Source organism: Amblyraja radiata, chromosome 20 (genome assembly GCF_010909765.2).
Source record: "Amblyraja radiata isolate CabotCenter1 chromosome 20, sAmbRad1.1.pri, whole genome shotgun sequence".
NCBI classification, from domain to species: domain Eukaryota; kingdom Metazoa; phylum Chordata; class Chondrichthyes; order Rajiformes; family Rajidae; genus Amblyraja; species Amblyraja radiata.
Genome location: NC_045975.1, coordinates 45,728,313 through 45,742,993, shown reverse-complemented (window position 1 = coordinate 45,742,993; position 14,681 = coordinate 45,728,313). Strand labels below are relative to the sequence as shown.

General features: G+C 46.7%; 1 protein-coding gene across 3 annotated transcripts in view; it reads right to left on the bottom strand.

Annotated features, from left to right (window-relative positions):
- The window catches only part of LOC116984368, a 116,695-nt gene that overhangs the window by 35,651 nt on the left and 66,363 nt on the right, over window positions 1–14,681 (bottom strand). For all 3 annotated transcript variants that reach the window (XM_033038524.1, XM_033038525.1, XM_033038526.1), the window contains exons 4-7: window positions 13,183–13,518; window positions 9,792–10,112; window positions 7,470–7,583; window positions 132–569 (exon numbers count right to left, since the gene is read on the bottom strand). In XM_033038524.1, the coding sequence (XP_032894415.1) occupies window positions 132–569; window positions 7,470–7,583; window positions 9,792–10,112; window positions 13,183–13,518 (1,209 nt within the window). The remainder of the gene's footprint in view (window positions 1–131; window positions 570–7,469; window positions 7,584–9,791; window positions 10,113–13,182; window positions 13,519–14,681) is intronic.

Sequence of the window (14,681 nt, the reverse complement as noted above, 5' to 3'; positions counted from 1 at the left end):
ATGTTGGTCGGCTTGGGCAAGTTGGGCTGAAGGGCCTGTTTCTACGCTGTATACTCTATGACTCTGAAGACATTCAGAATGAAATCACAATATATAGACATTAATGATTAAAGAAAACATTTATACTTTACCTCCTTTAACATCCAGTATCAAAGTCTTTGATATCGGCTGTTTCAGTGATTTATGTTGAACTTCAATGGTTAATTCAGCCCCTGCATCCTTGTTAACATCTGGATATATTTCCACATTGATCATCACACTGGAAATCCCATCTGCATTAGTGTCATATTTGGGATCCAATGGTGTAAAAGATGCATCAACACAATTTGAATTCATAAGAATACTCGCTTCATTACGACCCTCTCCGTTGATCATTCCATTTCTGTTTTCAGTAGATTTTCTGCTGTCCCAATCTAAAATAGTATTTCTCACCTGATCCCCCTTCCTCTTTAGGTATAAGTGAATTATAATTTCACGAGGTCGGAATGGACAAACCCACCAAGTGGCCATTTCTTTTTCAAGATGTTGCATGGTTTGATGTCCATTGGGTCCAGTGATCTTTGGAGGAACTAGTCAAAACAAAGCAGGTAATTAAAACTTGGCAATCTAAATGTACTTTCTGAAGATACAAAGGTCTGAAGAAGGGTCTCGACCTAAAACGTCGCCTATTCCTTTTCTCCAGAGAAGCTGCCTGACCCGCTGAGTAACTCCAACATTTTGTGTCTATCTTCAGTGTAAACCAGCATCTGCAGTTCCTTGGTAGACAAAAGTGCAGGAGAAACTCAGCGGGTGAGGCAGCATCTGTGGAGCAAAGGAAAAAGGAAAGGTTTTGGGCCGAAACCCTTCTTCAGACTGATGCAGGATGGGGGGGGGGGGGGGGGGGGGGGGGTGGGAAGAAGAAAGGAAGAGGAGGAGCCCGAGGGCTGAGGGAGAGCTGAGAAGGGAAGAAGACAGCAAGGGCTCCCGGAAATTGGAGAATTCAATGTTCATGCCGTTAGGATGCAGACTGCCCAAGCGGAATATTAGGTGCTGCTCCTCCAATTTCCAGTGGTGCATGCCTCTGGCCATGGAGGAGGCCCAGGACAGAAAGGTCAGATTCGGAATGGGAGGGGGAGTTGAAGTGCTGAGCCACCGCGAGATCAGGTTGGTTGATGCGAACCGAGCGGAGGTGTTGGGCGAAGCGATCACCAAGCCTGCGCTTGGTCTCACCGATGTAGATCAGCTGACATCTAGAGCAGCGGATGCAATAGCTGAGGTTGGAGGAGATGCAGGTGAACCTCTGTCGCACCTGGAACGACTGCTTGGGTCCTTGAATGGAGTCAAGGGGGGAGGTGACGCGACACGTGTAACATTTCCTGCAGTTGCAAGGGAAAGTGCCCGGGGAGGGGGTGGTGCGGGAGGGAAGGGAAGAATTGACCAGGGAGTTGTGGAGGGAGCGGTCTTTGCGAAAGGCAGACAGGGGGGGAGATGGGAAGATGTGGCGAGTGGTGGGGTCACGTTGGAGGTGGCGAAACTGACGGAGGACTATTTGTTGTATGTGACGGCTGGTGGGGTGAAAGGTGAGGACTAGGGGGACTCTGCCCTTGTTATGAGTGGGGGGATGGGGAGTGAGAGCAGTGTTACGGGGTATTGAAGAGACCCTGGTGCGAGCCTCATCTATAGTAGAAAAGGGGAACCCCCGTTCCCTGAAGAATTTCCGATGCCCTGGTGTGGAACACCTCATCCTGGGAGCAGATGCGGTGTAGACGGAGGAATTGGGAGTAGGGGGCTGGAGTCCTTACAGGACGCTGGGTGGGAAGAAGTGTAGTCTAGATAGCCATGGGAGTCAGTGGGTTTATAATGCATGTAGGTCAAAAGTCTATCACCTGCGACGGAGATAGTGAGGTCAAGAAATGGTAGGGAAGTGTCGGTAAATGAGTGCCGGATGGAAGTTAGTGGCAAAGTTGATGAAGTAGTGAGTTGCATGTGGGTGCAGGAGGTGGCACGAAAGCAATTGTCGATGTAGCGGAGGTAGAGGTCGGGGATGGGGCCATGATACGTCTCAAACAAGGATTGTTCGACGTACCCTACAAAGAAGCAGGCATAGCTGGGGCCCATGCGCGTGCCCATAGCTACGCCTTGTATTTGGAGTAAATTAGAGGTGTCAAACGAAAAGTTATTAAGGGTAAGGACCAGCTCCGCCAGGCGGAGGAGAGTATCAGTGGACGGGGATTGGTTGGTTCTCCGGTCGAGGAAGAAACGGCTTTGAGACCATCCTGGTGGGGGATGGAGGTGTAGAGTGACTGGACGTCCATGGTGAAGATGAGAGGATGGGGGCCTAGAGAAAGGAATGCGCGGAGACGACGGAGAGTGCCTGAGCTGTCTTGAACATAGGTAGGGAGGGAATTAACCGGGGGGGGGGGGATAGGATGGAGTCGAGGTATGTGGAAATAAGTTTGGTAGGCACTCAGGCAGAGACAATGGGTCTACCAGGACAGTCAGGCTTGTGGATTTTGGGGAGAAGGTAAAATCGGACCGTGCCGGGCTGGGGAATGATGAGGTTAGAGGCTCGGGGGGGGGGGCAGGGAGCGGGAGTTATGAAGTCAGTGATGGTGCTAGAGATAGTGGCCTGGTGCTTGTAGATGGGTTCATGGTCCAGGGATAAGTAGGAGGAGGTGTCCGAGAGTTGGCACCAAAACTGCTACTTCACACCACCAGACACCCGAGTTCAATCCTGACATAGAAACATAGACAATAGGTGCAGGAGTAGGAGTAGGAGTAGGAGTAGGCCATTCGGCCCTTCCAGCCTGCACTGCCATTCAATATGATCATGACTGATCATCCAACTCAGTATCCCGTACCTGCCTTCTCTCCATACCCCCTGATACCTTTAGCCACAAGGGCCACATCTAACTCCCTCTTAAATATAGCCAATGAACTGGCCTCAACTACCTTCTGTGGCAGAGAGTTCCAGAGATTCACCACTCACTGTGTGAAAAATGTTTTTCTCATCTCGGTCTTAAAATATTTCCCCCTTATCCTTAAACTGTGACCCCTTGTTTTAGACTTCCCCAACATCGGGAACAATCTTCCTGCATCTAGCCTGTCCAACCCCTTAAGAATTTTGTAAGTTTCTATAAGATCCCCCCTCAATCTTCTAAATTCTAGCGAGTACAAGCCGAGTCTATCCAGTCTTTCTTCATATGAAAGTCCTGACATCCCAGTAATCAGTCTGGTGAACCTTCTCTGTACTCCCTCTATGGCAAGAATGTCTTCCCTCAGATTAGGAGACCAAAACTGTACGCAAACTCCAGGTGTTGTCTCACCGAGACCCTGTACAACTGCAGTAGAACCTCCCTGCTCCTATACTCAAATCCTTTTGCGATGAATGCTAACATACCATTCGCTTTCTTCACTGCCTGCTGCACCTGCATGCCTACTTTCAATGACTGGTGTACCATGACACCCAGGTCTCGTTGCATCTCCCCTATTCCAAATCGGCCACCATTCAGATAATAGTCTACTTTCTTGTTCTTGCCTGCAAAGTGGATAACCTCACATTTATCCACATTATACTGCATCTGCCATGCATTTGCCCACTCACCCAGCCTATCCAAGTCACCTTGCAGCCTCCTAGCATCCTCCTCACACCTAACACTGCCCCCCAGCTTTGTGTCATCCGCAAACATGGAGATGATGCATTCAATTCCTTCGTCCAAATCATTAATATATATTGTAAATAGCTGGGGTCCCAGCACTGAGCCTTGCGGTACCCCACTAGTCACTGCCTGCCATTCTGAAAATGACCCGTTTACTCCTACTCTGCTTCCTGTCTGCCAGCCAGTTCTCTATCCACATCAATACTGAACCCCCAATACCGTGTGCTTTAAGTTTGTATACTAATCTCTTATGTGGGACCTTGTCGAAAGCCTTCTGAAAGTCCAGATATAACACATCCACTGGTTCTCCCTTATCCATTCTATAAGATTCGTCAGACATGATTTACCTTTCATAAATCCATGCTGAATTTGTCCAATTATTTCACCACTTTCCAAATGTGCTGCTATCCCATCTTTAATAACTGACTAGCAGTTTCCCCACTACCGATGTTAGACTAACTGGTCTGTATTTCCCTGTTTTCTCTCTCCCTCCCTTTTTAAAAAGTGGGGTTACATTAGCTACCCTCCAATCCTCAGGAACTACTACAGAATCTAAAGAGTTTTGAAAAATTATCACTAATGCATCCACTATTTCTGGGGCTACTTCCTTAAGTACTCTGGGATGCAGCCTATCTGGCCCTGGGGATTTATCGGCCTTTAATCCATTCAATTTACCTAACACCACTTCCCGGCTAACCTAGATTTCACTCAGTTCCTCCATCTCATTTGACCCCCGGTCCCCTGCTATTTCCGGCTGATTATTTATGTCTTCCTTAATGAAGACAGAACCAAAGTAGTTATTCAATTGGTCTGCCATGTCCTTGTTCCCCATGATCAATTCACCTGTTTCTGACTGCAAGGGACCTACATTTGTTTTAACTAATCTTTTTCTCTTCACATACAGTGGCTTGCAAAAGTATTCATACCCCTTGACCTTTTCCACATTTTGTCATGTTAAAACCACAAACGTAAATGTATTTTATTGGGATTTTATGTGATAGACCAACACAAAGTGGCGCATAATTGTGAAGTGGAAGGAAATGATACATGGTTTTCAATTTTTTTTACAAATACAAATAAAAAACTGAAAAGTGTGGCGTGCAAAAGTATTCAAAAGTACTCTGATACCCCTAAATAAAATCCAGTGCAACCAATTGCCTTCAGAAGTTACCTAATTAGTAAATAGAGTCCACTTGTGTGTAATCTAATCTCAGTATAAATACAGCTGTTCTGTGAAGGCCTCAGAGGTTTGTTAGAGAACATTAGTGAACAAACAGCATCATGAAGCCCAAGGAACACACCAGACAGGTCAGGGATAAAGTTGTGGTGAAATTTAAAGCAGGGTTAGGTTATAAAAAAATATCCCAAGCTTTGAACATCTCACGGAGCACTGTTCAATCCATCATCTGAAAATGGAAAGAGTATGGCACAACTGCAAACCTACCAAGACATGGCCGTCCACCTAAACTGACAGGCCGAGCAAGGAGAGCATTGATCAGAGAAGCAGCCAACATGGTAACTCTGGAGGAGCTGCAGAGATCCACAGCTCAGGTGGGAGAATCTGTCCACAGGACAACTATTAGTCGTGCACTCCACAAATCGGGCCTTTATGGAAGAGTGGCAAGAAGAAAGCCATTGTCGAAAAAAAGCCATAAGAAGTCCAGTTTGCAGTTTGCCACAAGCCATGTGGGGGACACAGCAAACATGTGGAGGAAGGTGCTCTGGTCAGATGAGACCAAAATTGAAGTTTTTGGCTTAAATGCAAAACGCTATGTGTGGCGGAAAACTAACACTGCACATCACCCTGAACACACCATCCACACTGTGAAACATGGTGGTGGCAGCATCATGCTGTGGGGATGCTTTTCTTCAGCAGGGACAGGGAAGCTGGGAGGATGGATGGAGCCAAATACAGGGCAATCTTGGAAGAAAACCTGTTAGAGTCTGCAAAAGACTTGTGACTGGGGCGGATATTCACCTTCCAGCAGGACAACGACCCTAGACATACAGCCAGAGCTACAATGGAATGGTTTAGATCAAAGCATATTCATGTGTTAGAATGGCCCAGTCAAAGTCCAGACCTAAATCCAATTGAGAATCTCTGGCAAGACTTGAAAATTGCTGTTCACAGACGCTCCATCCAATCTGACTGAGCTTGAGCTATTTTGCAAAGAAGAATGGGCAAAAATTTCAGTCACTAGACGTGCAAAGCTGGTAGAGACATACCCCAAAAGACTTGCAGCTGTAATTGCAGCGAAAGGTGGTTCTACAAAGTATTGACTCAGGGGAGCTGAATACTTTTGCACGCCACACTTTTCAGTTTTTTATTTGTAAAAAAATTTGAGAACTATGTATCATTTTCCTTCCACTTCACAATTATGCACCACTTTGTGTTGGTCTATCACATAAAATCCCAATAAAATACATTTACGTTTGTGGTTGTAACGTGACAAAATGTGGAAAAGTTCAAGGGGTATGAATACTTTTGCAAGCCACTGTATCTATACAAACTTTTGCAGTCAGTTTTTATGTTCCCTGCCAGTTTTCTTTCATAATCTATTTTCCCTTTCCTAATTAAGCCCTTTGTCCTCCTCTGCTGGACTCTGAATCTCTCCCAGTCCTCTGGTAGGCTGCTTTTTCTGGCTAATTTGTATGCTTCATCTTTTGCTTTGATACTATCCCTGATTTCCGTTGTTATCCATGGATACACTACCTTCCCTGATTTATTATTTTCCCAAACTGGGATGAACAATTGTTGTAGTTCATCCATGCAGTCTTTAAATGCCTTCCATTGCATATCCACCATCAACCCTTTAAGAATCAATTGCCAGTCTTGGCCAATTCACATCTCATACCCTCAAAGTTACCTTTCTTTAAGTTCAGAACCCTTGTTTCTGAATTAATTATGTCACTCTCCATCCTAATGAAGAACTCAACCATATTATGGTCACTCTTGCCAAGGGGCCACGCACAACAAGACTGCTAACTAACCCTTCCTCATTACTCAATGCCCAGTCTAGAATAGCCTGCTCTCTCGTTGGTTCCTCTACATGTTGGTTTAGAAAACTATCCCGCATACATTCCAAGAAATCCTCTTCCTCAGCACTCCTGACGTCGGGTGCTGTCTGTACGAAGTTTATACGTTCTCCCTGTGACTGCGTGGGTTTTCTCCCAGTTTCCACAGACGTATAGGTTTGTGGGTTAATCGGCTTCTGTACATTGACCCAAGTGAGAAGGATAGAACTAGTATATGGGGCGATCAGTGGTCGGCGCGGAAGGGCCTGTTTCCACACTGTATCTCTGAAATTATAACTGAAACAAGTTATGCCCAGTGGGCCATTCAAAGAGAAGCTCCAAGCCTGGCTGCCGTCTATATGGGTATACAATCATCACAGGGTCATCTGTGGTTGAAACTAAAAGATCACCAGCCCTCCATGTTGGGAAAATGTAACAAGAAGCATTCAAAGAATCACAAAAGCCACACAACTCCAGTACTTTACACAGCACACAGGCGGGGTTCAATGCTAACCTCCGATGTTGTCTATGTGGAGTTTGCATGTTCCCCATGTTGGGTGTTTTGGTTTCCTCCTGCACCCCAAAAAGTTTGGTTAATTGTGCCCTGTAACTTTCTGCTTGTGTGCGAGGAATATGGTAGGATCAGGTACGAGCTCATGGGAAAGTGGGCTGAATGAAATGATATTTATGTATACGAGTACTCGATGGTCGGCGTGGATGTGGTGGGCTGAATGGCCTGTTTCCGTGCTGTAGCTGCTATAACTCGAGGCAGACAATTACAATGCATTGAGGAACATTCTCCATTTGTCATATTACCTGGTCTGTATTTCACGAGGCAAACATAGAGTCCAAAGGCAATTAGTGCGCATAGAATAATTGCAGCAAATAAAACTCCAAGAATAGCCCCTGTTGACGAATATTCCACAGGTTCTGGAATGTAAAACACTAAGAATCAGCATATTCACAAACACCACGCCACATGAAATAACCTTCTTTATTTGCAGACTCCTTCATTTTTGCCAATAGTAAATAACAATAGACGCGGACAGGATTTTAAAGAGGCGACACGAGGAACTACAGATGCCAAAATGTTGTGTAGAACACAGAGTGCTGGAGTAACTCACAGCTTCTCTGGAGAACATGGATAGGTGATGTTTCGGGTCTGGACCTTCCTTCAGTCTGATTGTAGTGGGGAAAAGATGATAAGAAAATGGGGGTTGGACAAAGTGGTAGGTGAGGAGGGATTTTTACTGATTTGAGGATGGGTGGACAAAAGTCTAGAGGTGATAAGGAGACAAAATATGTCAGATAAGGAGAGAAGGGGAGGAGTGAAATGTAACATGGAGGGAGAAATGTTGGTGGAAGGGGGCGGGGTGGGGGATTTCATCGTCCTATCTGGGACACATGACAATAAACTCTCTTGACTTGACTTTTGACTCATGACACCTGTCCTTATTTACCCCATATCCTTCTAACCTCTCCAAATGTATTTTAAATGTTGCCTCAACTACCTCCCCTGGCAGCTCCTTCCATATACCCACCATCTCTTTCTGAAAAAGTTATTCTCAAGTTTCTAATAACTCTCCCCTCTCATCTTAAATCCTCCCGTTCTTATCTTGGTCAAAGGATAAACCCCAGTTAAAGCACTGCACATCTCAGTGAAGGATATGTATTAAGCACACACAAATATTTTCATATATATTATTGGAAACATTTTAATAAAGTACGCTGTAAAATATCTCCAAGTTCCTATGAATAAATAACAAAATAAATTTGTCCTGCACGAGCCACATTGAAGCTAAGGCCAAGAAAGCACACCAATACTTCCTTATACTTCCTCAGCAGCATCTATGGAGCGAAGGAAATAGGCGACGTTTCGGGCCGAAACCCTTCTTCAGACTGATGGGGGGTGGGGGGTAGAAGGAAGGAAAAAGGGAGGAGGAGGAGCCCGAGGGCGGGGGGATGGGAGGAGACAGCTCGAGGGTTAAGGAAGGGGAGGAGACAGCAAGGGCTAGCAAAATTGGGAGAATTCAATGTTCATGCCATCCGTAAGCAACCCAGGCGGAATATGAGGTGCTGTTCCTCCAATTTCCGGTGTTGCTCACTCTGGCAATGGAGGAGACCAAGGACAGAGAGGTCGGATTGGGAATGGGAGGAGGAGTTGAAGTGCTGAGCCACCGGGAGTTCAGGTAGGTTATTGCGGACTGAGCGGAGGTGTTCGGCGAAACGATCGCCCAACCTCCGCTTAGTCTCACCGATGTAAATCAGTTGACATCTAGAGCAGCGGATGCAGTAGATGAGGTTGGAGGAGATACAGGTGAACCTTTGTCGCACCTGGAACGACTGCTTGGGTCCTTGAATGGAGTCGAGGGGGGAGGTGAAGGGACAGGTGTTGCATTTCTTGCGATTGCAACGGAAGTGCCCGGGGAGGGGGTGGTACGGGAGGGAAGGGAAGAATTGACAAGGGAGTTGCGGAGGGAGCGGTCTTTGTGGAAGGCAGACATGGGGGGAGATGACTGGTTAGCATACAACTCAAGCTTTTCACTGCACTTTGGTACACGTGATAATAAACTAAACCAAACTAATCTTTTCTGGACTTTAGAAGGATGAGTGGGGTTCTTAAATTCTTAAAGGATTGGACAGACTAGATGCAGGTAAAATGTTCCCGATGTTGGGGAGTCCAGAACCAGGGGTCACAGTTTAAGAATAAGGGGTAGATCATTTAGAACTAAGTTGAGGAAAAACTTCTTCACTCAAAGAGTTGTGAATCAGTGGAATTCTCTGCCACAGAAGGCAGTGGAGGCCAATTCACTGGATGTTTTCAAGAGAGTTAGATTTAGCTCTTAGGGCTAAAGGAATCGAGGGATATGCGGAAAAAGCAGGAACGGGGTACCGATTTTAGATGATCAGCCATGATCATGCTGGCTCGAATGGCCGAATGGCCAACTCTTGCACCTACTTTTCGATGTTTCTGTGACACGATAACATGCAAACAAAAGCTTTTCACTTTTCACACAATAAACTAAACTAAACTAATCTTTTCTGGACTCGAGAGCACACAAACAAAGCTTTGAACTGTACCTCGGTAGATTTGGCAATAACAAACTAATCCATACTTTTCCAAAGGATGTAACATACCTTTGACTGTGAGTTTCAACTCGAGCGAGAGAGGGTCAGTATATGATTTATGCTCCACGACACACTTGTACACATTGCCATTATCAACTAGAGTTGGTTCAATTCTCATTGCACTGGAGACATTAAAGGTTTTATCCGGATTACGAACTGGACGTGTGGTGAAGATATCGTGGCTTAGTTTCTCAGTCTTAGCCTTGGATACTTTTTCCCAGTAGATGTTATGTGCCTCAGGGTAAAATCCCGTAGCATCACACGTCACCAGCTTCTCCGCACCAGTCTCGATGGTAACGTGTTGTGTGGATAAATGCAGCTTCGGCTGAGCTGTATTAAAGACAAGTGCAACCTCGGGTTAGTTGCCATGCAGTGTATTACCAGAAATATCTAAGTCACATTATAAGACTCTTGTCTAAGGGCCACTGTCATACAGCACAGAAGCAGACCCTTCAGCCCAATTTGCCCACAATTACCAAAGTGCCCCATCTACACTAGTTTAGACTTTAGACATGCAGCGTGGAAACTGGCATGGTGCCCAGAAATGAACACAATACTCTAAATACAACCTCACCAACGTCCTATATAACTGCAACATGACCTCCAAAATTCTATATTCAATACGCAGGCCGATGAAGGCCAATTGGTGAAAGCCATTTTTACCATCAAGATCCAGTAATAACTGGTTTAAAGAAGGAACTGCAGATGCTAGAAAATCGAAGGTAGACAAAAGTGCTGGAGAAGCTCAGCGGGTGCAGCAGCATCTATGGAGCAAAGGAAATAGGCAACGTTTCGGTCCGAAACCCTTCTTCAGATTGATGTAGGGAGGGGGGGGGGGGGGAGGGAGAAGAAAGGAGAAAGGAAGAGGCGGAGCCAGAGGGCTGAGGGAAAGCTAAGAAGGGGAGGAGACAGCAAGGGCTCCCGGAAATTGGAGAATTCAATGTTCATGCCGTTAGGATGCAGACTGCCCAAGCGGAATATGAGGTGCTGCTCCTCCAATTTCCGGTGGTGCGCACTCTGGCCATGGAGGAGGCCCAGGACAGAGAGGTCGGATACGGAATGGGAGGGGGAGTTGAAGTGCTGAGCCACAGGGATATCAGGTTGGTTAATGCGGACCGAGTTCCAATTCGTCTACGCCGCATCTGCTCCCAGGATGAGGTGTTCCACACCAGGGCATCAAAAATGTCCTCATTCTTCAGGGAACGGGGGTTTTCCTCCCCTACTATAGATGAGGCTCTACCCTCCCCTCCCCTACTATAGATGAGGCTCGCACCAGGGTCTCTACAATGCCCCGTAACTCTCCTCATCCCCCCAATCGCAACAAGGGCAGAGTCCCCCTAGTCCTCACCTTTCACCTCACCAGCCGTCACATACAACAAATAGTCCTCCGTCAGTTTCGCCACCTCCAACGTGACCCCACCACTCGCCACATCTTCCCATCTCCCCCCCCGTCTGCTTTCCGCAAAGAACGTTCCCTCCGTAACACCCTGGTCAATTCTTCCCTTCCCTCCCGCACCACCCGCTCCCCGGGCACTTTCCCTTGCACACGCAAGAGATGCTACACTTGTCGCTTTACCTCCCCCCTCAACTCCATTCAAGGACCCAAGCAGTCATTCCCCCCTCAACTCCATTCAAGGACCCAAGCAGTCACAGAGGTTCACCTGCATCTCCTCCAACCTCATCTATTGCATCCGCTGCTCTCGATGTCAGCTGATCTACATCGGTGAGACCAAGCCAGGCTTGGCGATCGTTTCACCGAACACCTCCGCTCGGTCCACATTAACCAACCTGACCTCCCGGTGGCTCAGCACTTCAACTCCCCCTCCCATTCCCAACCTGACCTTTATGTCCTGGGCCTCCTCCATGGCTAGAGTGAGGACCACCGGAAATTGGAGGAACAGCACCTCATATTCCGCTTGGGCAGCCTGCACCCTAACAGCATGAACATTGAATTCTCCAATTTCCGGTAGCCCTTGCTGTCTTCTCCCCTTCTCAGCTCTCCCTCAGCCCTCTGGCTCCTCCTCTTCCTTTCTCCTTTCTTCTCCCCGCCCCCGCCCCACCCTACATTAGTCTGAAGAAGGGTTTCAGCCCGAAACGTTGCCTATTTCCTTCGCTCCATAGATGCTGTTGCACCCGCTGAGTTTCTCCATCATTTTTGTCTACCTCCAGTAATAACAGTGCAGATCACCCCAGGTAATGTTGACGGTGTTTTACCTAAAACTCGCAGTTCCGAACTCTTTTGTGCCTTTTCAGGAGTGACAAACACAACGCAAGTATAATGCCCTTCGTTGTCCAATTGGACATTATTAAGATGAAGTGAAGCATCTCCTTCGGATAGTTTATCCATGTACAAATGTCTTTTAAATGTTGTTATAGTACCTGCCTCAACTACCTCGTTAGGCAGCTTGTTCCATACACTCACCACCTCCTCTGTGAAAAAGTTGCTCCTCTGGTTCCTATTAAATATTTCCTCTCTCCTCTCTCACTTTAAACCTATGTGTCCTATATTAACCTATTGATGGGCTAATACAAAATGGACCACTTTCCTTCCTTCAACTCTTGCCCTAATAAAAATAGATTTCCCTTACCCTCAAAAGTCAATTAACGTTGATTTTTGATTAATAGATTGATACTGCTTGGAAACAGGCCCTTCAGCCCATCGAGTCCATGCCGACCATTCCTTTCCTATAATTTAGTGCCTTTGACGACGTGCAGATTTAGATTGCCACATTATTCAGCTAAGTATATGTCGGATATATTAATGAGAACACTAAAATACTTTTGACGTGGTCACTCTTTATACAGTTTTGCATTCGCAATTTTATTTGAGAATCAGCATTGAATTCGGCCTTACGTCCATTAAGTCCACGTCAATCATCAATCACCCGTTCACACTAGTTCTGTTATCCTTTCTTTCTCATCCACTCTCGACACACTAGAGGTGATTTACAGAGGGCCAATTCACCTTAAAACCCATGTCCTCTGGTCCTCGATCCCCCTGCTCTGGGCAAGAGACTCTGTGTGTCTACCCGATCTATTCCTCTCATAATTTTATACACCTCCATAAGATCACCCCTCATCCTCCTGCGCTGCAAGAATAGAGTCCCAGGCTGCTCAACCTCTCCCTGTAGCCCAGACCCTCGAATCCTGGCAACATCCTTGTAAATCTTCTCTGTACCCTTTCCAGTTTTACAACATCTTTCCTACAGCATGGTGCCCAGAACTGAACACAATACTCTAAATACAGCCTCACCAACGTCTTATATAACTGCAACATGACCTCCAAACTTCTATATTCAATACGCTGGCCAATGAAGGCCAATTGGTGAAAGCCATTTTAACCACCAAGATTCAGTAATAACAGTGCAGATCATCCCGGGTAATGTTGACGGTGTTTTACCTAAAACTCGCAGTTCCGAACTCTTTTGTGCCTTTTCGGGAGTGACAAACACAACACAAATATAATTCCCTTCGTCGGCCAATTGGACATTATTAAGCAGTAGTGAAGCATCTCCTTTAGACAGTTCAATGTCGGATATTTCTGTGCCAGGTTTCTTGCGCCTATGTTCTCCCATTTGAAAAACATAGATTTCTTCCATGCCTGGTCCGAACCACTGCACACCTACATTTGTCAAGTCAAGCGGTGCTTTAAACCCAGTAAATTTACATTCCAACAAAACCGATTCGTTCAAATGTACCTCCATCGGACTGGCAAAAATGTTCATATCCAACGAATCTAAATGGAAATCAAAAACATGAAGTTCAGTTTAGTTTATTATTATCCCGTGTACCGAGGTACAATGAAAAGATATTTGTTTGCGTGCTATCCAGTCAATAAAAGACTATACGTGTTCAAGAAGGAACTGCAGATGTTGGAAAATCGAAGGTACACAAAAATGCTGGAGAAACTCAGCGGGTGCAGCAGCATCTATGGAGCGAAGGAAATAGGTAACGTTTCGGGCCGAAACCCTACTTCAGACTGATAGGGGGTGGCGGGGAGAAGGAAGGAAAAAGGAGGAGGAGGAGCCCGAGGGTTGGGGGATGGGAGGAGACAGCTCGAGGGCTAAGGAAGGGGAGGAGACAGCAAGGGCTAACAAAATTGGGAGAATTCAATGTTCATGCCTGCCAGATGCAGGCTCCCCAAGCGGAATATGAGGTGCTGTTCCTCCAATTTCCGGTGTTGCTCACTCTGGCAATGGAGGAGACCCAGGACCGAGAGGTCGGATTGGGAATGGGAGGGGGAGTTGAAGTGCTGAGCCACCGGAAGGTCAGGTAGGTTCTTGCGGACCGAGCGGAGGTGTTCGGCGAAACGATCGCCCAACCACCGCTTAGTCTCACCGATGTAGATCAGCTGACATCTAGAGCAGCGGATGCAGTAGATGAGATTGGAGGAGATACAGGTGAACCTCTGTCGCACCTGGAACGACTGCTTGGGTCCTTGAATGGAGTCGAGGGGGGAGGTAAAGGGACAGGTGTTGCATTTCTTACGGTTGCAACGGAAAGTGCCTGGGGAGGGGGTGGTACGGGAGGGAAGGGAAGAATTGACAAGGGAGTTGCGGAGGGAGCGGTCTTTGCGGAAGGCAGACATGGGGGGAGATGGGAAGATGTGGCGAGTGGTGGGGTCACGTTGGAGGTGGCGAAAATGACGTAGGATTATTTGTTGTATGTGACGGCTGGTGGGGTGAAAGGTGAGGACTAGGGGAACTCTGCCCTTGTTGCGAGTGCGGGAGAACAAAAGACTATACATGATTACATGAGTCTGAAGAAGGGTCTCGACCCGAAACGTTTCTTCTATACAGTAATGCTGCCTGTCTCTCTGAGTTACTCCAGCATTTTGTGTCTATCTTAGGTTGGTTTGCATGATGGTCGCGGCTACGTCCACGGTTCTCTGCAATTTCT